Source organism: Suillus paluster (assembly GCF_016628075.1).
Source record: "Suillus paluster strain FC165 chromosome Unknown EDB91scaffold_52, whole genome shotgun sequence".
Lineage (NCBI taxonomy): Eukaryota > Fungi > Basidiomycota > Agaricomycetes > Boletales > Suillaceae > Suillus > Suillus paluster.
Window position 1 is genome coordinate 216585 of NW_024537612.1, and position 25342 is coordinate 241926.

Here is a 25342-nt window from a genome sequence, read left to right on the forward strand (position 1 = left end):
GAAGCGGCGGAAGGTCAGAGATGAAATCAAAACTATCGCCACGCGAGTTCTCGCAATCGGTGCTGGTGCGGGTCCGAATTCTGGTCATGACGCTCAGTGTGGACTGTTCCCATCACAGTCGGCCAAGCCATCGGCCACATGATTACACAAATTCAACGAAAATGGGCGCATTGCTTCATGCTCTCCGGTGGCTGTGCTGCTGTAAACAACTCGTAAGGATTGCGTGAGGATGAAACAATATCACCCTAAGTATTGTATGAAACCGTGTTGAAGTACAATAAAATACAGATAGCAACAAAGCTAAGAATCAAGTTCCGTTTAGATGAAGAGAAAAGGTAGATTTCTATGGAACCTGCGTAGGTGTTGAAGGGTATGCCATGACAGGAAGCCCTCGAGGATGAATAGCTGGAGTACCGTGGGGGGCAAACTGCTGATGCTTCTTGAACATGAAAAGACGATATTGGTTTCCAATGTAGTGAGCAGCAAACGCCCAATCTACTTCTGAATCCTGAACGTCTGAACAAGGCAAGGATACTGAGAAAAGTTCTGCGTGAAGATCTTCGTGCGCTTTCTCGAGGATAGTTGTAAACTCCTCATAGAACGAGCGAGCGTGCGGGCCCTCTATCCGAAGAAGGTCAAGAGGCTTTCCCACCACTCTTCTCTGTTGCACTACCTCCAATAGTAGTCCCAACGTTGGGGGCGGGTCATCTTCTTCATCAGAGTCTATATCCTCTCTTTCTCGGTCCAATGGCTTGGGAACGTGGAGCGACAAGGTGCGGAGATTACCCCACAAGGGAGGCGCTCCGTGGAGAGCAGATTGTTTATCGCTGTTCAGTAGAAGTCGCAAGAGATGGGTGTGATGCTTGACAGACACAGCAAGTTCTGTGAGAGCAGATGTTGCGTGAGGAAGATAAACGTCGAGATCATCGTCGATGTCGCAGTTTATGTATCGTAATGTGTGAAGATGTTGGAAGTGCTCCGGAGATGTCCTAGCAATAAATTTATGGATTGAGGATAAGCCCTGCCGTCGAACGTTGACAAGGGATAACGATTTGATGGCAGGGGTGGAGATGTTCCGGAAAACATTAAATCCGTGATTCAGGGTGTTGCCGTACACTAATAACTCCTTCAAAGCTGGGAGCTCAACAGGTGTGCTACCAGGTTCCTGGTGAAATCCGCTGATGAAACCTCTCAGATGTAGTGTAGTAAGGGTAGCTGATAGCGGAGCGAGAATATCGAGGAATGCATTTCTGGACAAAGGATTCCCGGGTCCAGGTGGCGGTTCAAGATGCAGAGTGGTTGCAGAACACTGGGGCAGTCCGACTGCAAAGGCGCTGAGGCGAATATCAGACAAGAGCGGTGCTCCTGCTTTAAATATATCGAGGCGGGGAATAACGCCAGAAGCACCGCGTGTGTCATTGCAACAAATCTTTAATCGCTTTAGAATCGAAGCAGGTTCTTCGGCGAACAAAGGAAACAATGCGCAGAGTTCCTGACGCTCGTCGGTGTCGAAAGTGAGCTCGCGAATTTGATTCAGTCGGGGTACGAATTGTGCGGCAATAAAGCGCAGCGAATCTGGATCAGAAACTCTTGGGCCTATGTGGACACTGAGGGGTGCTTGATTGCACCGCTGGAGATATGCCACAGCAGCAGCTGCCTTGTGTAGAATAGGGAACCTGATAGTTGTCCACAAAGCAGGGGTTGAAAGTGCCACTTCCCGCCATCTAGATGAGACGTGGGAGAGCTGTACTTCGGGAGAGAGTGGGCGCTTTACTACACTGCTCCAAGGTGTAAGAAGTCGTCGGCTTTCCTCGAAGATGATGGCAAGCACGTCTGATGGAAGACGCGATATTGGAGCGGTCTTGTTCGTGATATGTGCAGCACGACTTTGAAGAGTGCGAATGGTGGAGTGGACTTGAAAGGCTTGAAAGGCTAGGGCGTGCTTCCTCTCTTGCAGGGCGTCGATTCGTCTGTTAAGGTCGTCTAGCTCTCTCTGTGATTCATCGTCAAGAGAAGTGTGTGTGCTCGTTAAACTCATTGTTTCTAAGAATCCGGATCATCCATGAGTTGCACGGATACCAACAGGCCAGAAGGTTACTGACATATGTTTTCGTAAAAACAATAAGCAGCTTGCTGTAGGGTTGCAGCGATTGTTGAGTTTAACTTTGAACCGTGCGATTGTGGTTAGACAGATTCACAAGGACATACGCAAATGTGTACAGTACCTTGGCCGGTACTAGCGCGATACCGCAAGAGACGATGCCCACGATAGCACAGGTGACAGGATGGCACCCGAGCGGAAGCAAAAACTTAAGTGGCATGCCGCCAAGCATGCCGAATATCAATTTGGTTCACAAAATCTTTTCATAATTGAATCATGTGCCTCGAGCCGGTTCGCTTTACCGATTTGGATAAACACGTGAAATTTTGGGAATGTCCTAATCGTATAAGTAAGACCCCCATAATGACAGTTCAGCAGAGGGTCTTCAAACACACACGCATCATATTTTACTAGTACTGCCATGGCCGCCAAAGAGCTGAAACAATTTTCTTTGGAGGAGGTTGCTGAGGTGCGTTCAAATGCCACGACCCTGAGACCACTATTTGCTAACTTGCGGAACTGTAGCATAATAAGCCGGATGACTTGGTATGTGTCGAGCATCTCAAACTATGTTTCGGAAGAATAATCCTCTCCTCGTCTTAGTGGGTGGTCATCGATGCAAAGGTGTATAATCTATCCCGGTTTAAAGACTTGCATCCCGGAGGGATCTCTGTCTTGACTGATGGGGAAATTGGTATGTCGCCTTCCATGATATGCTATGCACGACAGTTTCAAACGGATTTTTTTCTCAGCTGGCCAGGATGCTACGGAAGCATTCTATGGGTTGCATCGTCATGAAATTTTGGAGCGACCTCAATACCAACGCCTTCAGATTGGTACTCTTCAAGGCGAACAGCCTGTAATATACAGCCGAATCGTCGGAGAGATCAGCGATGTCCCGTACGCAGAGCCTACCTGGCTAACGCAAGGGTACCACAGCCCTTACTATACCGAGGTGAGTTATCACAATCACTTTTCGGGGCTCTGCCTGAACCTTGTATGCAGAACCACAGGAAATTCCAAAAGGCCATGCGTCGCTTTGCTGACGAGGTAATTTACGAGGATGCACAGGTGAGGCATCATCATGTCTTTTATTATCTAGATCCTTATTCAATCTTGAAAGGCACGCGAAGAGGATGGCAAGCGACCCAGTCAAAGCGTATTCGACAAGATGGCGTACGTCAATTTGCTTCTCAGTGCTCAGGTTCTTATTTCTGTTTAGCGCTGTGAACCTGAACGCAATGCGTATGGGTCCAGGAAAGCACCTTCGAGGGTTGACATTGATGGATGGTCTCGTTAAACCTGAGGAGGTAAATGGAGTCGTAGCCTGCATTCTTCAGCTCGCCCCAACTCATTTGCTTCCCTAGTTTAACTACTTCCACGAGCTCATTATCACTCAAGAGGTTGCGCGATGTGGTGCACGAGGCTACGGAGATGGTAAGCGCTACTTACATTGCCGGTGACACCTACTATATCTCCGCAGGTTTACTGGGAGGGAAGGTAATTGGCCTGCCACCAGTCCTAAATTTTGGATCGGAAGAACTGAAGGCTCGCGTTGTGCCTGAAGTCTTCGCTGGCAAGAAGTTCATCTGTCTCGCCATTTCCGAGGCTCAGGCTGGAAGTGACGTTATGGGTTTGCAAACGACCGCTGTCAAGAGCGAGGATGGCAAGGAATGGATTGTAAACGGAACTAAGAAATGGATCACCAACGCTACGTGAGTAAGTCCTAGGATCAATCAGAACTACTAACGAACGGGCCTCGCATAGTTTCGCAGACTAGTAAGTATGATACCCCAGTTCTGAGGAGCAACTTTAAACACCCTTTCCAGCTTCACTGTAGGCTGCAAGACTGAGGATGGTCTCACTGTCATTCTTGTCGAGCGCGGACCTGGGGTAGAAACGCGCCAGATTAAGACAAGCTATTCGACAACAGCTGGCACTGCCTATATCACCTTCGACAATGTACGGGTTCCGGTCGAGAACACCCTTGGTGAGGAAGGTAAAGGAATTTTCGTCATTCTCAGGTAGGTAACGATGGTACGTGAAGTGGGACCAACACACTTATTATGACATAGCAACTTCAACCACGAGCGGTGGGTCATGTGCTGTAGTTCCGCACGCAGCCAGCGCGCTATTGTTGAAGAGTGTTTGAAGTATGTTGATTCAATCATCTTGTATTACCTGTTCTCACGGAGAATTTTAGATGGACGACTCAACGGAAAGCTTTCGGGAAGCCCTTGATCTCGCAAGCTGTAATTCGCTCCAAGCTCGCAGCCATGATAGCACGGACGGAAAGCGTACAGAGTTGGCTGGAAAACATCACGTACCAGATGTGCCATATGGTGAGAACAGTCCGCCACTCTCGTTGTTCTGTCGATACTTACGAATGCTATCTAAGTCATACAAACAACAATCTCAGAAACTTGCTGGGTAGGCAGTTGAATTGTTTCCGGTGTAACCGGCACTAATGTTTTTGTTTCCCCTTAGTCAAATCGCCTTCTTGAAGAGCTATAGCACGCGGTGCGCGCAGGACACCGCAAAAGATGCTGTTCAGATATTCGGTGGCCGTGGTATCACACGGACAGGTATGGGGAGGTTTATTGAGCATGTAAGTCGAACTGGTCAGTAAGTATCGTTATCTTACTGACGCCTTTGCAGTACCATCGCACTGTGACTTTCGATGCGTTGTTGGGAGGTGGTAAGTTCCTTTTTCGTGTATGTATATCTCTTGCTCATGTTCGGCAGCGGAGGACGTCCTCGCTGATCTTGGTGTTCGACAAGCGATGAGGGCGATGCCAAAGAATGCCCGACTCTGATTTTAGAGAGCTCCATGTACGTATATATTCCACATTGGAAAGAACAGATTCCTACATAGCATGATTGATTCTTTGTACTACAATGGTACTCTACAACACTTGTGGCATGGATAACCGCTGCCATTATATTTTTCACTTATTAAGCAGTCGAATTGACCGCCCGTCCTCGAGGTCATCTGTATAGACCGTAAGCCTCCTACTGGCCTATCAAGGTATAGGTACTTAAGGATTGATGGCACGGTTTATAACTTGAAGAGAAAGGTAGAATATACTGGTACATAATTTAAATTGTTTCATTCACTAGCATCGGGCGCTGCCTTGCCATCATACCAGACCTTAGATAATGAAAGATCTAGTTGCTCAACAGCACCCTCTGCAGCACTATGCTCTGTTTTGCATTTAATCTGCGACATTGCACATGCTCGGCAAGCAAGGTGATTCGTTTTAAAATTATCTAAGGATGTGCATATCTATGACGATACGGCCTGCCATGGCTCAACTGTCCTGCCAGACAAAATACCCAGGGGATATCACTAGAAGTAGAAACACAATTGCTTGCTTCCATGTTCTCCGGCGGTAATCTGCTCTGCTGCGGATGGCTGTCATGGATTGGGCTGCGGTGAAGGAGGATCGAAGTATTCATCGGGTACCAAGTCATCGTCATTTCCGGGAGCACCCACTGCAGCGTTGCGCTGCCAATTGACCCATGAGACCTCGAACGCAGCGATAACAATCAACCGGGCGCATCAATTGACCCTGCGCGAAAGGAACATCGAAACAGACGGCGCTGCATGATCTGCGTGAACAGTCCACCGGGCTAATGGGTCGTGCAGGTGGGCTTTTAAGGTAATGGGAGCACTGACGAAGGATAAGGTGATGGGTGGTGCAGGCGTGCGTCGAGACTGGAAAAATAATGTGAGCGGAAAATGTGATCATTACAGTCAAAACTCACGTTCTCCATATGGGAATTCCCCTAAGCGGTGGCCTGTGTCGAGGAAGAGCGGTTGGTAGGTAGTGCTACCGTTGAGTCAATTGTAAAAGAAACAAGATAGACAGAGACATGCATCCAGGGAATCGCGAGGCTGATCGTTCCGAACATGAGGGACTATATTCATACGGGAAGACGAGCTAGTTGGCGTGAGTCAGGTAAGAGGATAAGGGAGTAAGCAATGTGAGTGTCGATGTAGGCGAGGGGTTAGCGGGACTCGAAGGTCAAGAACTTGATCGAGTCGCCTGGAGAAGCACTGACGAGGAGAGCACCATCGCCTGAAAGTACTAAACCGATGACAGCGTTGAGGTGCCCTTCGAAGGCAGTCTCCAGCGTCGATGCGTCGAACTTATAGATCGTCGTAGCTTCGTCATCCGTAAAGCTAAGTGGGGTTACGAGGGTTCTGTCTTTCGTAGTCCAAAACACTGGCGTAACTGACATTGTCCCGCCAGCACGTTTTCCTACTCCGACATCCCTTGTTTGTGTTTGGACGTCCCACACCTCCAGGCAATGCCCCGTCCACAACCTCACCGCGAGCTTCTTTGAGTCTTGTGAGAACCGGACTGCGCCGATTCCATCAGCATTTTTGAATGGACCAGCCACGAGTTCAAGCACCATATCCGCGCTGTGTGGTCCCTTGACCCGCTCGCCAGCAGCATGCTGTCCGCTGAGATACCGATGTAGGTGACTATGACTGGGTTGGCTTGAAATGTTTTCACGGTCTCCGTCTCAACTTCAGGAGCTTTTAGCTCTCCAAGACAATCGCGGCGATTGAAATCTCCACCAGCAGTGATAACCCACCGACCATCCCTTGACACCACAAACATACCGCGCCGCCTCAATCTCCTTGCCCGTCTGCAGATCCTAGAGTCGAGCGGTCTTATCCTCAGATCCGCTGACCATTCGCTTGCTGTTCATGACCCTCCAAGATCATTATGGGCATCATAATCATTGTGTCCGTGTCGTCGAGCTCTGGCGATTTAAAATCCATGATTGACCTTCGTCGGCGAAACTGGCAAGCAGCCAAGTACGGGCGACGTATTATTTGGGAAGATGCTCAACTTGCTCGAAAGCACTTTGCCTGTTGCAACCGAACATCGTCAGTTCACCCGCTGGAAGAAGTTCAGATGAGATTTTGAAGTTACCGAGAGGCTAGCAATGAAGAAGAGCGGGGAATTCACCTAGGCGCGATTGTCGCCCTTTATATATCTCCTAACACGCCCCCTCCTCACGGCAGCTTCCCGCGCTGAACGTGAAACAGCGGTCATACTCGTACACGTCAGTGATTCGATGATTACGAGCCAAGGATCCAAAGCCAAACGAACAAATAGTTGATAGGAATCGAACTTCAAGAAGAAATGATCAAAGTAAGCTTACTCTGATGCGGTTCTTGAATCAATACACATTTCCAGCTCAAATGTTTGAAGTTTATGTGCATACGCTTAACGACTCAGCTAGAATTCAGGTGTGATCAGCAAGTTGAACCTACTCATCCATTTCTAAACAAGAGTGTTTGATCCGGCAGATCCCGTCATGTGCGCACTCCACTCGAGCTCCACTATTGTTATTTTGTCCTTGGCATGCTGGGTATGCGCCACTCTTTGCAATTCGGAGCTTATCGATGCACCAACTCTAGGACGATGATAGTGCCTGTCACAGTTCGAGCCCAAGGCTTTTGCGCACTGGCTTTTACGCTGTACATTCGAATTAAATCGTGAAAGAACCAGTTAGCACTCTGTCGAATGCAAGCTGCCCTAAACTGTTACTCCTTCGTGAGCAGGGTCATCGACTCTTGGTACGCTCACCCAAGTTACTTGTGTATGCCCTCCATAAAAACGGTCGGCTGACCTTCGCGTCTTTAACAATTTTCAAGTAGCACGCAAGCTAGGTTATTCAACACTTTACGTGGTGCTGTATTTGGTCGTGACATTCCAGCTTTATTTGTAACGACAAACGAAGAATAGACAATAGCCAAGGCACAGATTTGCCTGAGCTATTGTACTCTACAATTCATCACAACGTCCGAAGGCGAGCAAATTGCTCGTAAGTAGTAAACAAAATCATCCGAGCTCGAGATTTGTCCGAGATTGTTTACTTCAGCTGCACACTCTCACACCGAATTTGAAAGCGAACAACCATCTCGTACTCGTTTATTCATACCGAGGAGAGTCGCCAATCAGACTGGAGAAAGATTCCAAGAATACATGTATATTTTAGTGTCAATACAAAACCGCATCTCGTGCATAATATACGAGCAAAGCGCAAAAAAACAACAGTACCAAGTACAACAACATAGCACTGAAACGATACAACGCCTATAGGCTCATGCCATCGAACCAAATTGCTGTGGTTCATACATCGAGTAATCTTGGGTTACAGAAGTGTATGATTGCATTTGACCCATCCACTCGAAACCTGTAGTGAGAGTGGTCAGCAAAACGAACTTTTATAGTGCATAGCGTCACGCGTACCAGGGACAAAGGTATCCTGCCACAAAGGATCAGTCATGATCCTTGCTGACTCCAAAAGGTCGGCGTCCAAAGTCACCGGCATCGAGCCATTAAACATATCAGATGACCCTGCAAGCGATTCCGTGGGGTCTTGCGGCTGCGCTCCAAGGGATTGTTGGACGCATGGGAAGTATGAAGGAGAAGGAGAATTGGAGTAGGCGGAGGATGGGGATGGATAGTCAGCAGACGTGGAGGCATCTGTGACCTAGACCACTGTGAGTCTTTGTAGACGAGGTCTTTGGCTTGCGAGGGCGTTTGTGTGCAGGGCTCATCGCAGAGGTTGGGGACAGGTCGACCCTGACTGCGGGACTAGCCAGCAGGCCAGCCAGGAAGCGAGAGTATAGGTAAGGACCATGCTTCTCATCAAGAGCTACATCCGGAGCCCCGAGAAGATCAACCGTTTTTTGCACGAGGTCCCGGATTTCGACCCGTTGCTCATATTTGAAGTACTGAGCGTACTTTGGTTGCAAGAGCTGTGCACAAAATGTTACATACTGAAAACAGAGCATCGAAAGGAACACACTTTAACAAGAAAGGCGCCAGCAAAACTAACAAACACGTATTGCGCCTCAGGTGCATGGCGTAGATAAACTCCTATGGCAAGGTGAGATGAGATGATAGGCCGTGAAATGCATGACTTACTCTCTTCTGGGGTGGTGTACAGTTGGTGAACGAAAGCATTGACAACATCGGATGCCCTCGTGAAACACTAGAAGGAATGAGACTACGAAAACGAAGAGGTTACGAACGGATACTGACCCTCATCAAAAATGAATTTTCATCCAAGTGATTTTCTTTGGCATACTGCAGGCCAGAAGACAGGGCGACCAAGCGGCCGTAGCTGAACGCCATTTTCAGAAGGCCAGTGCGGAAAGTAAGCATGGGGCTCTTCGGCTCGACTTCATCCAGCTGCTTGAACCAGTACGTGCCGACGCGTGCCAGTTCGTCGTCGGCCTCACTAGCGAACTGAGTGAAATTCGTAGACTCCAGATGATCCGTCAGCTTGGACGGTAAAGGACCGTGGGAACAAATGAGAACACACCTTGTTGAGTCCAGTTGGGTGGTTTGGGTCGCTGTTAATTTTTTCCCTGAATTTTGCCCCGATGTTGAGCTCCATGGAGTAGATGCAGAGGTGAATGTCAAAGTGCTCGATATTATACTCAGAGGAGCGCCACCACTCGTGCAGATGGTTTGCAATATAATCCGAATTTGGAATAATGGGCGCTTTGCCGTACTGAGAGCCGGTTGAACGGTCCAAGTTAAAGCAGTTGATCCAGACTCGCGTGCGATTGAGAAGGACACGAGCGTGGTGCTCATTCAGGGGAGTTGCAGTCGTATGCCTGTTCAAATTAAGGTCCTGAGCCAATCTAGAGTAACGTAAGTAAATACCGTGAGATGCAGTGGTGAGAATTTCCTACCGGATTGCGACACCGAGGTACATCCAGCTACGGTCCTCTTCCCAGCGTCGTGAAGGAACTGGGTAAAGCTGTAGCAGTATGTAAGCCAAACACATCTCTTCATTTTTGGGACCGGTGATAAGCGCAGTGCCTGCCGCCAGCTGTGCATATCGCATTACTTCCGCATAGAGGCCTGGGCGTTCGGTGTAGAACCGAGAAGCAACGGCACAAACTTAGAACGAAGATCAGCGGGAGATGAAGGGAGCGACGGGCAAATCGGCTCACCGACTGTGAATAGGAAAGGGCTTCTCATAACTACATACTGTGGTGTATGAAGAATGGGATCCAGTAACGATGTTGAAAAATTCATTTTATCGAAATATCTGGTCAATTTAATAAGCAATCGTACACATCAGAAAGTTAAGGCTCACAATTTGAACAGATTCTCAACATCTTTTACAGTGACAACGTCGCGAGTGAGGATGTGAGGAAGAGGTTGGCCACCCATTGAAGGATTCGAGCGGACGGTATCGGAAGCAGGAGCTAGAAAAAATAAGGACTCGAGCTATGTGCTCAAGCAAAGAATATACCCACATGGTTTGAAAAAATCAGCGCTCGCTACGCCAACAGCGTCTTGAGGTTCTGGTTCCGCGCTTTTGCCTCTAGCATTACTGCGAATGGAGAGGTGGGCCATCAGACCAAATGGACTAGCTGCGGGTGGAAGCATGCCCGATTTCTGATCAGCAAGCTCTTTCTTCTTGGCTAGTGCATTCGGTGATTGCCTTTCCCTTGAATGTGAACGTCCACTGTCTTCTGCAGTGGCATATCCATCTCCTTCGTCATCTGTGTCGTCTTCGAAATCAAAGCCATATACCGTATCGTTATCAGTAAACTTGTTGGGGTCCTGATCAACAAGCATGGATTGTGTCGTTGTCCCGCCAAGTGCAATCAAGCCACCAAAAGCCTCAATGGAAGCACGTGCTTTCGCGATCCAATCCTGCACTTCCGGTTTGGGTGGAGCGGAATCTGCCGGGGTGTTGGGGTCGAGGGTAGGGGAGTGAAGATCGACGGAGCACGATGGGGACAATGGTGCTGCAGTGATAGAAGGACTACTAAGTGAGACTGATGCCGCTCGTCGGTTGGTAGCCTCGAGCTCAGCCATAAGCTCCTGAATTTGTGCGGCTTGTTCACGAATCTGATTTAGAAGGTGTTCTCGTTTCCTAATACTAACTTCTTAACTTGCTCATCTGAAAACCAAATGAGTACGTACGGTGGGGTCCGACGTGGTTTGCGCCCAGGAATGACACATTCTTGAGCGGCACCCGTGCACCGTTTGCAGGTATCGTTATCGCCCCTGAATTCGCACCGGACCTAGCGTGGTGGAGGTGTCTTAATGTTTGAAATAGAGCAGAGATACCCACGTACCTTCAAGCTTTTGCACCGAGCACAAGCGCCTGATCTGTGTGATTTGTCAGTATGAATATAGTGGAGTTGACTGGAGGGCACACGGTTTCGGTCTGTTCGCGGGCTCTGGGAGTTCCTGTGGTTCGGGTATCATAGTCCGAGGTTGGCCATCGTCGTCATCCCCTCTATGGCGCTTTGAGAGGTTGGATTGCTGAGCCATATGCATACTCTCTAGGATCTGAGCCTCGACCTCGGATTGGCGAATGGGTAGCTGATGAGTGAAAGGGAACTGCATGGGAAAGTCGGAACCCGAAGGGGTGGCAGAAGACGCGGAGAGTTGATTGTGTGTACCTGGAGCGCTTGACGCGTTGATGCCTGATGGGAAGGCGCTCTGATAGCCAGAATGAGGAGAATTAGCATTGTAACCTGGTTGAGTGAATGTGAACGGCGTGGTGGAAATGGGATTGGGCGATTGAGTTGGGTTTGGGGTCATAGATGATGCTGCAAAGGAAGGAGAGTGTTGTTGGTAGGCAGAAGTTGAATCGTATTGATTTGATGCATGTGAGTTGTATTGAGATAAAGAACCATTCAAAAGGTGTTGGGCACCAGAATGCCTGTGCTGTAGATATCCTTGAGAGGTATCTTGGGATACGAGGAGATACGGGTCCTCCTCCTCTAGCTGCAGGTGCTGCTGCGCGGCGAATTGATGGCCATGGTGGTTCCAAGGGCCATTAGGGTTCATACCATGAACAGAACTAGACATCGTAGACGATGTCTAAGACGATAGAAGGGTGTAAGATTATAAGAAAGTCAGAGAGACCCGGAATGACCAGGAGCAGACCGACGAAGCCGGGAGTATTGCACGGAGGGAAGATATGGTACCCTGTTAAAGAACAGGAAGTACATGAGAATCTGAAAGGACCTTTATGGGAGAGTAAACTCACGACTATAGCCGGCTGTAAGCGGGCCGACAGGCTTTAGGTAGGGTCGACTAGTTAACAAAACCTTCGATAAGGGACGTTCGATTAGCTTTATAGGAAGTTTTATACCAAGATTTTCGAATACGACGTCGAATACGACGTCGAATACAACGAAACCAGTGTTTTGTGGCTGTGTATGTAATTCCTTTAATCACTGCTTTCGCTGGCAGTTGACCTCACGTTTATTTTGCATCCGCTGAGATAAATACTAATAAAGTAATGGGCGCATAGCTTGGCTGTCACATTTACTCTTCCCCGATCACTTGCCGCTTTCCGGGGCAGCATTCTCCGCATCCGCCGACTCGTTCAAGCCCGCGTACGTCGTAATTCACAACCATCTCTTCATGACTATTCAGCACCAGCGGGGTCCCGTCGAGATACTTGAGATGGTGTCGCACTTGATATCGCTATTGTTATCTACCAAAATAGAGCCGCAGTTTGCTTTGGTGTGGCGTCAAGAGCCGAAGCTCGAAGGTCTTTAAATCCAAGCAAAGCCGTTGTGCACGGGCCAACTTGCGCGCTTCACTTGTCATAATTTTAGTTCGCAGCGCGCGTTCAGCTTTGAGCCATTCACACTGTAGGTATGTTCTCAGTTGAAATTGTACGTATACTCTTGTGGACTTCTACCGCCCATTGTCGATTGCTTTGCTCTCAGCAGTATATACGCCACACTGACCACCATCCACACAGGTCGTCATATAAATGACCCGTTAACCAAGCCATGATACCTCACATACAAAGATGAAGTCCTCCCTCTCTCAAATTAACGCTGATGGCAGTGTTAAAGTTACTCCTGTGCGCTCGATCTTAATAACTTCTTTTATTATTCCTGCTAACGTCACCGCTCCCGAAAAGAAAACGCCCCGGATTCTCTCCGGTCGTTATCTCCACATGCTTTGGGCAGGCTCTGCCGCTATGGATGAAGACCAATCTGATGAGGGCGATACCTCTGCAAGTGACAACAGGCACGATTATTTCACGCGCAGTGTTTTTTTTATACGTCACTGACGATGATCCCTTGACAGCCACACCGATGATCGGTCTGCTGTGGCGGAAACAGTGAAAATAACCTCAAAAAGCCCGGGTGAGGATGCTCTATGAATCTAAATTTGAGCACCTTCGCTGATCAGGCTCTTCGGATGTACCCGTAGACGAAACTCCGTGCAATATCTGTGCCGAAGACAATTCAGATATCATCATAGATGAAGCTGAACCAACGTTTCAGCGTTCGCGATCGCCCGTGTCCTCGGTGACATCCGGGGTGTCTGCAGCACTCGCAACTTTGGCAAAACATTGTCCACCACAACTTGGATGGAATTCGAAGATAAAGACAAAACGACCGCACAGCTCGCTGGAAGAGGAAATTTCTCCTAGGATAATCAGGAAACGACGTCAGCTGATAGGTTGGGGCCATCTGCAACAAGAAGAAGTCCTTCTCGCATGGCTCACCCACGCTCTGGTGCCTTCCGATTCATTGCCTTCTGAGGTACTCGCCCAGGACAAAAGCGTCGCTCATGACCCTTGCGACTCGGAAATAGAAAATACTCCCTCGCAGGTCATCTCTCATGTATCGGTCAAGAGACGCAAAACAGCACATAGGATCTCTCTCACGCCCATACCGGAAGCCGAAGAACGATGGCCTTATTGGCTTACTCGCCCTTTGCGCACACCTTGGACATTTGGATCACCGCTTCGGGAGGATCCGCCACCTCGAACTTCCCCGCCTAGTCACAGCCCAACCCCGCCGATCCCTGCAGTACGATTCTCCAGTGCATACGCATCGTGCTTCGCGAATGCACACCGCCAACCTAGTGTCATCTGTTGGAAACTGCCTTGATTGCCCACTGCCCAGTGTCGGTTATATATTTGTAGATATCATATTCTATGTGCGCATGAACGGATGCGCTACGGCCCCCCACACGGTGCAACATTTGACAGATTTGCGTCTCGCCGTGACTCTCAAAACTAGCTATCACCATGCGGATGCCATCATCCGGCATTCATCGCAGGGCGCGGCCAATTGGCATTCTTTGGTCACCGATTGCCATCCCTTATGGAGCTGGAACTTTTGTTACATACTTGCCTTGTTCTACATATATGCTACGAAATCAACTTCTAGAGTTTCATTTCGGCTCCCCTGAAGAAGAAAATCAACGTGCATCATCCAAAGCAGTGAATACAATTGTCGCTTTTCAACCCGGTCCGGCATACGTTGTCTGAACACAAAAATCCGCCCTCTCCGCCCAAAGGTCACAAACACCCTCCGAAATCTACGTAGCGCTACCAAATATTTGGTACCTTCTACAAATGCTCGGGCCGATTTCATCGTACTGCGCCTTCGTGTGGCACGAAGTATAAAACTCGGGCTGAGATACAAGGTTAGGCTGGAATGGAACTTGACTCGAAAATGCCTTACCAACGAAGCAAGTAAGGAACCACCGAACCAAACAGCATATCTTGAGAGGAGGTCAATTTTGGTAAGAACCATATGAAGAACCATGGTCTTACCGTTGGCGCTTGTGTGAAATTACATCTACATCCACGCCCGAGGACTATTGTATCGTCAGAAAAAGAAGAAACCAGAAATGATGAAACCGTACCTTTGTAGTGCTGCCGCTCGACACGACGCTAGCCTCAAGTCGCCGGTCGACTAGTTGCTTTAGGTCTCTTTTGAGACGCTGACCAAAGTGTTGGAACATGGTAGAACCTCCAGAAAGAACAATGTTCTGGGTAACCGTAATTAAAATGCAGGTAGATAAAGGGCCAAAAAAAGCCGGTCACCTTATACAAGCCGCGACGAACATCAATCGGGGAGGCTTGGATCACGTCGTCGACAATATCCGGCAGAGGGGTAAGGAAATCAGAGGAGTAGATCTCCGGATTGAAGAACATCTCCGGTGCCAAGAAACGTTCATAGCCGACATCGATGGAATATTTCTAATGAAGACGACCCATCAACTCGTGCAGCACGCTCGAAAAGGGGCACTAACCCTACCGGTGACGCTATGCTCACCCTCATATCTCTCAAAGTACTTGTAGGGTTCTGCGTCATATTTCCGGAACTCTTTGACGATATCCTGGCACGCGTAACTGTAATTCTCCTTGACCCTGCTGGCGACCCGCAGCTGATCTTCTGGCGGAACGGCAGCCATTTCACCACGCTCACGCATCAAGTTCAGCACGAATTGTGATATGTCACGGCCGGCGATGGGGATATGTTTAATGGCACTTCCGATGACGTACCCTTCGGCGCAAGGAATGACGTGGGTGACACCGTCGCCAGAGTCAATGACGGTGCCGGTGAGCGTCCTGTCTGTGGCACGGTTGGATGTCCAGGATGCAGCAAGGGCGAGCACGGCTTGAACAGCGATGTAGAGACCCTTGATGTTGAACGACTCGAAGAAGATCTCGGCTGTCTGCTCTCTGTTTTCAGGGGGGTTGAGTGGAGGTTCAGTCTACGAAATGAATATCGATCAGAAAGTTTGGAATGCAATAAATGAAATGATGTCATACCAAGAGGAAGTAATGATCTTCTGGTTCAGCCCGTAGATACTTGAATATCGTTTGCTCCCAGTATCGTTCCATATGATCCCAGTTATCAATCATACCGTGGCGAATGGGATAGTGAACCCCATAACCAGGGGTCTTCGCATTGGCGAGGGCTTCGTCTCCAATGAAGAAGTCGAGGTCTTCAATACCGCGTTTCGATGCGACGTTGCCAGGTTTCGAAGGAATGGGAGGACCACCACGAGTAGGTTGAGAAGCAGGCCCACGTGTAGCAATTGCGGTAGGGAAAACGCTGGAGTCATACAAAACGCGTCTGCTACTTGCGATCTTGTATAGAAGGGTTAAACTCACTATGATGGATCAGAATTTCCCGCGAAGCTGCGATCGACCTTGAGTGAGTGCTTCGGAGTTGATCGTTGCGTGCTTACCCTATCTTTGAGTATCCAGTTCCATTGTCGCAGATGATAGGCGCGAGGACTGACATCCTTAGAAATGGGTCTTTATCGCAAGTCCCTGTCAAGTCACTGTATGAGGTTGCTGCGATTCCTGTTTGGACTTGTTTGACAAAACCTTCCGTTCCTAACCTGTCAAAACAACGTCCACGGGGGACAACGCACATCTTATTTCCTTCTGGGTTTGAAGGCATGAATTTCGAGTTCATGAGACTCGAGCTCATCCGTTGTTCACCTTTTATCATTTGCTACTTTAGCATTCAGCTTAGGTCGCTGTCGACATAGTCAACTACTGTCAGGATCCCAACATACTAGTCTTATTCGCAAAAATTCAAAGACTTGGCGCAGCACTCCAATTGAGTGATTATGATATCACTTGGTCCAAAACGTGGCAACAGGTGGTAATTTTCTGTGTTTTGCAACGCTGTTTCGACATACTGGCGTATTCCCCGCACTGCTACCATTCGAGGAACTTCCCACCCCTTCGCGCCAAAAACTTGCCTTCGAATATACGTATCTAGACCAGAGCATGACAGTGCAGTCTAAGTGATACATGGCAACGAATTACTTTGTACGAGTATCTGGCAGTTACCCGGTAGTATACTGATGCCGGTAGATGCCGTCTTCTGCAGAAGCAAAAGTCGCAGCTTCAACGTCATCACAGGTACCGGGGAAATTGCATTCGTAGTTGTCCAGGACCAGCATCGAGTTCGCAGGTAGCCGCTGCGATAGCCTATGGATGAAAAGCTGCTGTGTTGAAGGACCTGTTGGATGGATTTGATTAAATGGACAACCTGGGAATCAAATAATAAGTTCAACTAAGTATACCATCCACCAACCATCGTGCACCAGAATAACATCAAGGATTAACAGGACCAGTCTCGTTGCAATTGGGCAGGTGACCCGCGCCTGTCGCAGATCGGATCAATAGCTATGACCGATATAAGTCGTGATGCGAACAATGAACCGGGGAATTTGCATCAGGAATCAGGATCGCCTGAATTATGTATGATTCTTTCAAACACGAAGTTGTCCGGAAGGCACTGAGACGCACGTCCAGAGCATCGAGAAACATTCGAGGAATTGGGAGGTCGAGGAACTGTAAGTAAATTTCCAAGACCGTGAAACGCTTTTGGGTGTGGGCTGCAATGCGGAGATTAATTTTCATAAGATTATAAATATTGATTTGTGTTGTAAGTGCTTTATACTTGTGGAGCTGTTTCGTTGCCTCCCCTGGAAACGAACACGTTTGAGATTAATGATGCGAGCTCCTAGGGAACAGATCATCAGTGGGTGTTCGAGAACGTCCAAAGGTGATTTTACTTCTGCTCTGGCCTTCTCTTGCCGTATCTGTGAAGCCTTTTAGCTTGCGCTGGCTCGGTGAGTTTCCCGTCTTCTGATCAAGTTTCGTTTGAGCCAGTCACTCATCCTGCAATCGCAGCGAGCCTCACATTCCTTTGGTTATCACGATCCTTTTCCAAGCAATCGTTTTTGACACCCTTGCGGTATATTTTGTTGTATCTCCAGCCTCGATTGCTTTGTGCTCGTGATGGCTCCATATCTCCTTGAAAGATCCGACTCCGCAGATTCTTATGCCACCCCTCCTGTCAGCACACCGGTGTATATAGTCGGTTTCACTCTCGCTGGATTACTTGTTATATCTGCTACCATATGGATTGCGTTGAGGTTCTTCCGCCGCAAATTGCAGGCAAAAGCGTGCCGAACAACGGGGTACGGCTTTTCTCAATGTACGAGGTGTTATGAGAGAAACGGACGAACCCGTCAACCATTTCCTGAGGTGAGAATACAGACTTGAATCTATAGATACAGATGTGCTCACTCCGTCAGCAGTGGTCAGCCAGCGACATTTCCTGTCATCTTCCCAGAAAAGGTCGTTGTCCCCCGTACTTCCAATACAGCAAGACCTTCAAGACATGACAATGTTTCTTCTTCTCAACTTCATCCACCATCTGCTACTCCCCCGCCTCTTCCCCGTCCCCGTGCACTGTCTGGTCTTAACCCCGCACATCCGCGCCACAGTCGCGCATCATCACGCACTTCAGGCTATTCTCCCCTCGACTCCTCAATTCCCTCCTGGCTTGCATTCGCGATCATCCTCGCGATCATCCTCTCCTTCCCAAGCCCGACCAGTTCGACAACTTTTCCAACCAGTACTTCCCGATGAACTCTCCCTTTCACGTGTGGGAGACCACCTGCACGTTCTGGAGTCGTTTGATGATGGCTGGTGCCTCGTCGCTCAAAATAACCTCCCTCCTTCTCGTTCTTCGCTGTCATTTTTAAATCCCTCACGATTTTCCACAAGGGTGGAGAGTAGCGGAGAAAATGTCCAGCTTGGTCTTGTACCAGCGTGGGTCTTCATCAAGCCCATGAAGGGAATGCGCGTGGAAAGACCTGTTCGCAGCTCCAGTGCAGGCGTACTCCAGGCTGGCTTGAATGCTCCCGAGTCGAGAGACGCTGTAATTTCTTGGTCCAACTTCTCTTGAATCGAAGTTAGAAAAATTCTGATGGGGTATGCATCGAGTCTGTTGTTTTCCTTGCTTTATCATTTTCGGCGGGCCGTTTCAAATATTTTATCAAAATCTGCCGTGCAGGTATGCTTAGAACTTCACTTGCAGTTCACTCCTCACGGTACAACTGTATTGTATACCCTCATTTGTTGTATCACTTGGCATACATATACCAGTTCAGAAACTTCAGCAGAAATGCAAGTCGTGAACCTCGTTAAGATAACTTCGAGAGCATGATTAGAATCCGTACGGCTGGAAGCGCCTAATGCATTTTGGTTGAGGCTTTCCCCCAATCCTCTGCCGCCGGCGCAAGGAAGAAAAGCGCATCGGCGACAGCTCGACGCTCGGGCCGAGGTCCCACTAGATCAGCAAGATAATTTTCTTCTGGAGCATCCGTAGTGTTCCGTGGGATTCCCGGAGGCGGAGGCGGAGGTGGATCATCATCCGGGAAGGGGGCATTGATTGGCCAAGTAGGGAGATAGCACATTTCCTGCAAGTATATTATGCTCAGTCCGGTCAGCTCGCAAAAAAAAGTTCTTTAGATCCTACCTGTGGGCCGCAGGCGGGTCGGCATTTGATCCATACGCTCCAGTCTAACCAAGCCATCAGCTTATGGATTTCTTGTCTCCATTCGTTCATTAATTGAGTGACTTCAAGCTCCCCATTACGTTCCACCCGAAAGAGGGGATCGAGCCCGCTCATCACACCATTAGCCCACATTTTGGTAGTGACACGGCAGATTTCGCGCGTGGTGTCCTCGACGGCTTTCAGCAGTAAGCGTTCCGAAGACGTCATAAAGGGTATTTTGTTTATCATCGCTGAAGTGTGCGTTGTGGCACAGTGCCTGAAGATCGGGGATGCCCACTGCGATGCGTCTGTGCCGGAAGTGCCTTGGCTAGGAACGACGGTAGAACGTAATAAATATGGCGTAAGCATAACGCGGAGCTGGGCCTGCGCCAGCTTCGCTCGTTGAAGGAATGCCTGTGAGTCTAATGAGGCGAAATTGAGAATATACTGCATCAACTCGAGTCGATCCGCGTATCGATCCACGATGGCGTGGAAAAGGGTCTTCCAGTCAATGCCGCTGCCTGTCGTGTCTGGTCGACTGACAACTTCGGTGAGCTTTATCATCATCCGCGAGATGTCCTCTGATGATATTCCGAGCACGCGGTGGTCCCATCGTTCACGACCCGCGCGAACCGGGATGAGGGAAGGTGCCAGCGAGGGATCATACAATGAGATGAGACCAGTTAGGTCGAGCACGATGCGCGAATCTCCTGGGTAGCGATTGCGCCATGAGCCAGACTGCATGACTTCAAAGCTGCGAATCCCTGCACTTATGAGTACCTGTCAATCACATTGACACGTGAGAAGAAAATACCGACAGATGTCAGAATCAAGTGGAGGAGGGCCCGGGTCAGGGTATGACATTTCATCCTTTGGTATGACGACATGCAGGAAAGATACGACCTCGACACCGGCCGTAAAATCGCACAACATCACTTCACTAGATGATCGTCAGTCAGAAGTGCGACGCAGAATCAAAGGTATGCGCACAAGTCCATTTCCATCCTATTGATAAGAGAATTAGTAATACGCCACGGGGAGTAGAATCACAGCTAACCTCACGAAACCGTCGATTCCAAACTCCTTCCCCCATGCACAAAGAGCTTTAATCAAATCTCCGTCATTGACTCGCCCCGGTATCGAATCTCCCCAGGCTACTAAGAACTGGATATCCAGCGAACCGTCCATTACCTTGGCAGCACTGCTGCCATCAAAGTATAACACTTTAAGAGGTCGTGTCGCTGCCAGCGTGAGGTGCCAGCCACTCTCATCTCTTCCAGAAGCGAAAATGATCGAATGCTCTGGGTCTGCAGCGACCCAGTCGGGCTCGGTGGGTATCGTGTCGCTATTGGTGCCGTGATAAAGCAAAGTACTGATCGGAATCACTCCTGGTACTATGTTATGTCCTATGGGGGAAAAAGTCAAACATTCTTCGAGCGCCAGCAAGCGGCGAAAACATGCCATTTCGATATCGTGTATTCGGCCAGTGTTGCAAGAATGAATGGACTGTGTCGAAGATCAAGTTCCCGGTTGCGTTCTCGGGAGGACCTTTGTCAAATCTCCATTGCTCAGAGTTTGAGCTGGGACTATCATATGGGAATGCATTGTCAGCGTACGAATTGACGATATCCAAGGGTCGATCGCCAGTGTTCACTGGAAATTGGTCATGCAATGCTAGAGCTGCTGAGCCTAGGCTCAGAGCTGCCAGAAGGGATTGAGAACGCATTACGAGGACAGTGAGGCTCGGAGGACTGCTGGAGTAATTCTTGCGCTGTCGTAGCGTTATCAAAGCTCATCTAGATGCTGAAGCGCTGAGGCCTCGCCGAACTCTTCTATGAATAACTGCAGGTAAAACCATGATGCCTAAAGCGAAGGATGCTTACCTCACTGGTTGGTCCGCAAGCTCAGCGGGTGAACATCGGACCCACACTCCCAGCTTAGTGACTCACTAGTTTGCCAGTGCAACACACCTTTTGATTATGCTAGCTACTACGACTCGACGGTCGTGAACCTGAGGCGCTCACTCTACAGCTGAGCTAAGAATTGCAGTGCTATTACGCCTGAATATGAGTCCTTCCAGTTCGAGTTAGTGATGGTGGTACCTCTGATCAACGACCCGTCAGTATGCTATCTAACCTGTGTTTTGCAATTAATCGTCCCAAATCAGTGACTGTCGTTTCTCTCAGTGAAAACCTAGATCAAGTTGTGTTCCAATATTTGGGTAGCTAACAGCTTTGCCGCATATCATCAACAAAAGAGCCTGAACCGTATATGCTGCCCGAAGCATATATTCATATATATGTCGCAATGTAAGACCTTGTGTACAAGTTGCATATGTCTTAAAAGCTAAATCACAGTTCACATGCTCATGTAAGCTTCACAAGGCCTTGCATGCTTCGGGCTCTTTTGTTGATGATAAGAAGGAAGACATTCGTTCCTTCTTAATTATGGCTCTGAGCCTCTGAGCATCCTCTATCACTTTGCCTGGTCAGTCAATATCTCCCGTTGGCCTTCGTGACTCTTTCGTCAAATGACACCTTCATTGTACATGTCCGATTAGTGTCTTTGGCCACTGTTCGCTCGACCTGCTTTATCGCAGAGTTCCAGTATACTTACGTTCGCTGTCACATCGAGTTTCATTTTCGGTAGGCCGTTTGAAACGTTGTATCAAGAAACCTGCGGTGCAGGCATGCTTCACTTTCTTCACGGTACAACTGTATTGTACACCCTTATTAGGTGTTGTATCACTTGGCATACAGATACCAGTCTACAAGCTCCAGTAGCCATACACCTCGTGAAGAGGCTCAAGAACTATTAGAGAAGATAACTCATTATGTCATAACAATGTAAACACCCATCATGATTAAAATCCGTACGGCTGGAGACGCCTAATGCACTTTGGCTGAGGCTTTCTCCAATCCTCTGCTGGCGTTCCAAGATAGAAGAGCGCATCGGCGATGGCTTGACCTTCGGGCGGAGGTTTGACTCGATTAGCGAGATAATCTCCTTCTGGGGCATCCGTGGTGTTCCGTGGGTTTCGCGGAGGTGGATGCCTTGGCCCGGGGGCATTGTAGGGCCATGTAGGGAGGAAGCATATTTCCTGGAAGTAAATCATACTCAGTCCGGTCGACTCGGAAATAATTTATTTGTAGTTCCCACCTCTGGACCGCAGGCAGGTCGGCATTTGATCCATACACTCCAGTCTAACCAAGACATTAACTTATGGATGTCCTGTCTCCACCCCTCCATTAATTGAGTGACTTCAGGCTCCCCATCAATTTCCACTGGAAAGAGGGTGTCGAGTCCCCTTGCAACACCGTCAGCCCACATTTTCGTGGTGACACGGCAGATTTCTCTCGTTGTGTCCTCGACAGCTTTCAGCAGCAAGTGTTCCGAAGACGTCATAAAAGGCATTCGGTTTGCTATCGCCGAAGTGTGTGTTGTGGCACAATGCTTAAACATCGGGAATGCCCACTGCGATGCATCTGCGTTTGAAGTGCCTGGACTGGGGACGATGGTGGAACGTAATAAATATGGCGTAAGCATAACGCGGAGCTGGGCCTGCGCCAGCTTCGCTTGTTGAAGGAGTTCCTGGGAGTCTGATGAGGTGACATTGAGAATATGCTGCATCAACTCGAGTCGATCCGCGTATCGATCCACGATGACGTGGAAAAGGGTCTTCCAGTCAATGCCGCTGCCTGCCGTGTCTGGTCGACTGACAACTTCGGTGAGCTTTCTCATCACCCGCGATATGTCCTCTGATGATATTCCGAGCACGCGGTGGTCCCACCGTTCAAGACCCGCGCGAACCGGGACGAGGGAAGGTGCCAGTGCGGGATCATACAATGAGATAAGACCAGTTAGGTCAAGCACGATGCGCGAATCTCCCGGGTAGCGATTGTGCCATGAGCCAGCGTGCATGACTTCAAAGCTACGAATCGCTGCGCGCTCATGAGTACTTGTCAATCATATTGGCACACGGGAAGAAAATACTGACAGACGTCGGAATCAGGTAGAGGGTCTCTCCTATCTTCCTGCGGTACTACGATATGCAGAAAAGATACTACCTCGACACCGGCCGTAAAGTCACATAGCATAACTTCACTAGATGGTTGTCAGTTAGAAGTGCGACAGAGAATCAAAAGTACGCGCACAAGTCCATTTCCATCCTGTTAATCTGATAATGAGTGATGTGCTATGGGGAGTAAAATCACAGCTAACCTCGCGAAACCGTCGATTCCAAACTTCTTGCCCCACGCACAAAGAACTTTAATCACTTCTCTGTCACCGGCTCGCTCCGGTATCGAATCTCCCCAGGCTACTATAAACTGGACGTCCATTGTACCGTCCATTACCTTGGCAGCACTACTTCCATCGAAGTACAACACTTTGAGAGGGCGTGTTGCTGCCAGCGTGAGGAGCCAGCCACCCCCATCTCTCGCACCATGACGAGCGAAAAGAATAGAATGTTCCGGATCTGTAGCGATCCAGTCGGGCTCGCTGGGTATCGTATTGCGGCTGGTGCCGTGATAAAGCAGAGTACCGATTGGAATCACTCCTGGCACTATGTTGTGTCCTATGAGGCGGTCAGACATTTTTCCAGCGTCAGCAAGCGGTGGAAATTATTATACCGTTACGGTATCGTGTATTTGGCCAGTGTTGCAGGAATGAATTGACAGTGTCGAAGATCAAGTTTCCGGTCGCGTTCTCGGGAGGACCTTCGTTGAATCTCCATTGCTCAGCGATTGAGCTGGAACTATATGGAGATACATTGCCAGCGGTCAACTTGACGATATCCAAGGGTCGACCGCCGGTTTCTCCAGCGATATTGACCGGAAATTGGGCATGTAATGCTAGAGCTGCTGATCCTAAGCTCAGAGCTGCCACTAGGGACTGGAAGCGCATTGTGAGAGCTGTCGGAGTAATCTTGTTGCTGTCGCAGCGTTATCAAGGCAGTGCCTGCGGCGGCGGCACTACTAATAGCCTACCAATAAGGCAAGCATTGCCAGACGAACTGAGGTGGAAGCAGGTAGATCGGGGCGTATAAACATACACGCCATTCAAATTTCTGGAGGGCTCGCAAATCAATAGACGAACCATGGCGATGTCATGAATCGTTAATGACCAACAAGTTTCGAAACTTGCAGGTACTTAATTTACATAATACTTAATTAAACGCGGTACGGCATTGGTGCGGCATGTCATTCAAACTATCTAGATCTATTATGTAAGAGAAAAGGCTTTTCTGCGCCGCCGAGGGCAGAATTCAGTCTATGTACTATTAGGCAGACCACCTCTTTCGCACCTGCTGCAGACCACCGTCCCCGAAGGTTGGGTGCTGTTGACAACGAGGGTAGGGAGAGGCTAGTAAAGCGGAGGGCAGCGGTTTCAAGCCTGCGAAAGCTCTCATCAGGGGGCTGCCGCTACCCCTACTACTGCTTGTACTTCTAGTTCTACGTAAGAATCTCCTTCTTAATTCTTTGTCAATGGGAGTAAATGGTCCGTGCTCCAGTACTCCACTCCCCAAACGGGCAAGTCAGCAGGTGCAATCGACACTCATGCCAGCGGGCCAATGCCACGAGTACACTTTCACACAAGTTATCGCGCCGTCCTAGCAACTCGAAGAAGCTTGCCTTCAATTTGGTGACCTCAGGCTCTCATTTGATCTGTCAAAACAGCTGCGAGCATTTAGGCCTTAGGGCTTGCGTGCGCAGAGAGGAAATTCGCGGAGCAAAGCAGACAACAATAGATTCAATCTTCGGCAAATAGTAAATGATATGTTTTGTACTGCTCTTAGGTGTCACACTCTTGAGGGAGGTCACAGGCTGTCACCATAAAGTGTACTGTAATTTATTAACGCCCGTCGTCAAGGGTTTTGCTGCATGCAATCCTCCGCCTGCCGGTGGCGGCCCACTGGCAGATTCAGTCAAGAGTATGTACATATGTCAATGTTGCGCTGTTTACGGTTCATTCAATTTCAAAGCCTTCTCTGCATCAGTGGGACATTTCGAACTATATAGTTCTACGTAGCAAGCCGAAGCGCAGTAGCAAAGCCCTGCTACAGTAGTAGTCGAATGCTACAGGAGCTCGGG

At 49.0% G+C, this 25342-nt stretch overlaps 9 protein-coding genes across 9 annotated transcripts; 3 read left to right on the forward strand and 6 right to left on the reverse strand.

Moving 5' to 3' along the window:
* Nucleotides 1-150: 150 nt before the first annotated feature.
* On the reverse strand, nucleotides 151-2321 carry EDB91DRAFT_1148646 (uncharacterized protein). Its single transcript, XM_041319342.1, has 2 exons — nucleotides 2103-2321; nucleotides 151-2043 (listed from the first exon to the last, which is right to left on the reverse strand). Exon 2 carries the CDS (start codon nucleotides 2036-2038, stop codon nucleotides 344-346), a length of 1695 nt encoding a protein of 564 aa, XP_041174433.1. The 5' UTR covers nucleotides 2039-2043; nucleotides 2103-2321; the 3' UTR covers nucleotides 151-343.
* Nucleotides 2322-2438: 117 nt separating this feature from the next.
* Nucleotides 2439-5241, forward strand: EDB91DRAFT_1148649 (acyl-CoA dehydrogenase/oxidase). The gene is made up of 17 exons (XM_041319343.1): nucleotides 2439-2570; nucleotides 2627-2647; nucleotides 2705-2795; nucleotides 2854-3056; nucleotides 3107-3172; nucleotides 3225-3277; nucleotides 3324-3411; nucleotides 3469-3538; nucleotides 3585-3816; nucleotides 3869-3880; nucleotides 3931-4125; nucleotides 4177-4254; nucleotides 4305-4443; nucleotides 4500-4531; nucleotides 4589-4709; nucleotides 4760-4799; nucleotides 4847-5241. The coding sequence occupies exons 1-17, from the start codon at nucleotides 2523-2525 to the stop codon at nucleotides 4915-4917; spliced, it is 1560 nt and encodes a 519-aa protein (XP_041174434.1). The 5' UTR covers nucleotides 2439-2522; the 3' UTR covers nucleotides 4918-5241.
* A 278-nt stretch (nucleotides 5242-5519) lies between these two features.
* EDB91DRAFT_1251306 (uncharacterized protein) lies at nucleotides 5520-5878 on the reverse strand (the record flags this gene model as incomplete). The annotated part of the gene is made up of 3 exons (XM_041323363.1): nucleotides 5520-5609; nucleotides 5673-5819; nucleotides 5870-5878. 3 exons carry the CDS (start codon nucleotides 5876-5878, stop codon nucleotides 5520-5522), a joined length of 246 nt encoding a protein of 81 aa, XP_041174435.1.
* Nucleotides 5879-7936: 2058 nt separating this feature from the next.
* Nucleotides 7937-11979, reverse strand: EDB91DRAFT_1300017 (uncharacterized protein; the record flags this gene model as incomplete). Its single annotated transcript, XM_041324969.1, has 14 exons — nucleotides 7937-8320; nucleotides 8377-8620; nucleotides 8712-8888; nucleotides 8939-9009; nucleotides 9058-9124; nucleotides 9175-9417; nucleotides 9458-9782; nucleotides 9834-10044; nucleotides 10098-10195; nucleotides 10244-10355; nucleotides 10407-11032; nucleotides 11083-11183; nucleotides 11238-11271; nucleotides 11321-11979. The coding sequence occupies 14 exons, from the start codon at nucleotides 11977-11979 to the stop codon at nucleotides 8229-8231; spliced, it is 3060 nt and encodes a 1019-aa protein (XP_041174436.1). The 3' UTR covers nucleotides 7937-8228.
* Nucleotides 11980-12516: 537 nt separating this feature from the next.
* On the forward strand, nucleotides 12517-14159 carry EDB91DRAFT_636266 (uncharacterized protein). The gene is made up of 5 exons (XM_041327960.1): nucleotides 12517-12777; nucleotides 12887-12991; nucleotides 13052-13161; nucleotides 13222-13280; nucleotides 13348-14159. The coding sequence occupies exons 2-5, from the start codon at nucleotides 12938-12940 to the stop codon at nucleotides 14031-14033; spliced, it is 909 nt and encodes a 302-aa protein (XP_041174437.1). The 5' UTR covers nucleotides 12517-12777; nucleotides 12887-12937; the 3' UTR covers nucleotides 14034-14159.
* A 65-nt stretch (nucleotides 14160-14224) lies between these two features.
* Nucleotides 14225-16243, reverse strand: EDB91DRAFT_1148669 (actin actin-like protein). The gene is made up of 9 exons (XM_041319344.1): nucleotides 16132-16243; nucleotides 16055-16081; nucleotides 15710-15995; nucleotides 15187-15651; nucleotides 14978-15133; nucleotides 14797-14922; nucleotides 14705-14748; nucleotides 14613-14652; nucleotides 14225-14562 (listed from the first exon to the last, which is right to left on the reverse strand). Exons 1-9 carry the CDS (start codon nucleotides 16185-16187, stop codon nucleotides 14467-14469), a joined length of 1296 nt encoding a protein of 431 aa, XP_041174438.1. The 5' UTR covers nucleotides 16188-16243; the 3' UTR covers nucleotides 14225-14466.
* Nucleotides 16244-17512: 1269 nt separating this feature from the next.
* On the forward strand, nucleotides 17513-18883 carry EDB91DRAFT_1148681 (uncharacterized protein). The gene is made up of 4 exons (XM_041319345.1): nucleotides 17513-17841; nucleotides 17864-17953; nucleotides 18007-18097; nucleotides 18219-18883. Exons 1-4 carry the CDS (start codon nucleotides 17705-17707, stop codon nucleotides 18657-18659), a joined length of 759 nt encoding a protein of 252 aa, XP_041174439.1. The 5' UTR covers nucleotides 17513-17704; the 3' UTR covers nucleotides 18660-18883.
* Nucleotides 18803-20976, reverse strand: EDB91DRAFT_1300049 (uncharacterized protein; the record flags this gene model as incomplete). The annotated part of the gene is made up of 6 exons (XM_041324970.1): nucleotides 18803-19173; nucleotides 19233-20014; nucleotides 20069-20190; nucleotides 20241-20255; nucleotides 20308-20622; nucleotides 20678-20976. 6 exons carry the CDS (start codon nucleotides 20974-20976, stop codon nucleotides 18946-18948), a joined length of 1761 nt encoding a protein of 586 aa, XP_041174440.1. The 3' UTR covers nucleotides 18803-18945.
* Nucleotides 20977-21642: 666 nt separating this feature from the next.
* EDB91DRAFT_1148692 (uncharacterized protein) lies at nucleotides 21643-24384 on the reverse strand. Its single transcript, XM_041319346.1, has 7 exons — nucleotides 23882-24384; nucleotides 23472-23826; nucleotides 23405-23419; nucleotides 23248-23354; nucleotides 22410-23191; nucleotides 21811-22350; nucleotides 21643-21737 (listed from the first exon to the last, which is right to left on the reverse strand). The coding sequence occupies exons 1-6, from the start codon at nucleotides 24153-24155 to the stop codon at nucleotides 22114-22116; spliced, it is 1770 nt and encodes a 589-aa protein (XP_041174441.1). The 5' UTR covers nucleotides 24156-24384; the 3' UTR covers nucleotides 21643-21737; nucleotides 21811-22113.
* Between the last annotated feature and the right edge of the window lie 958 nt (nucleotides 24385-25342).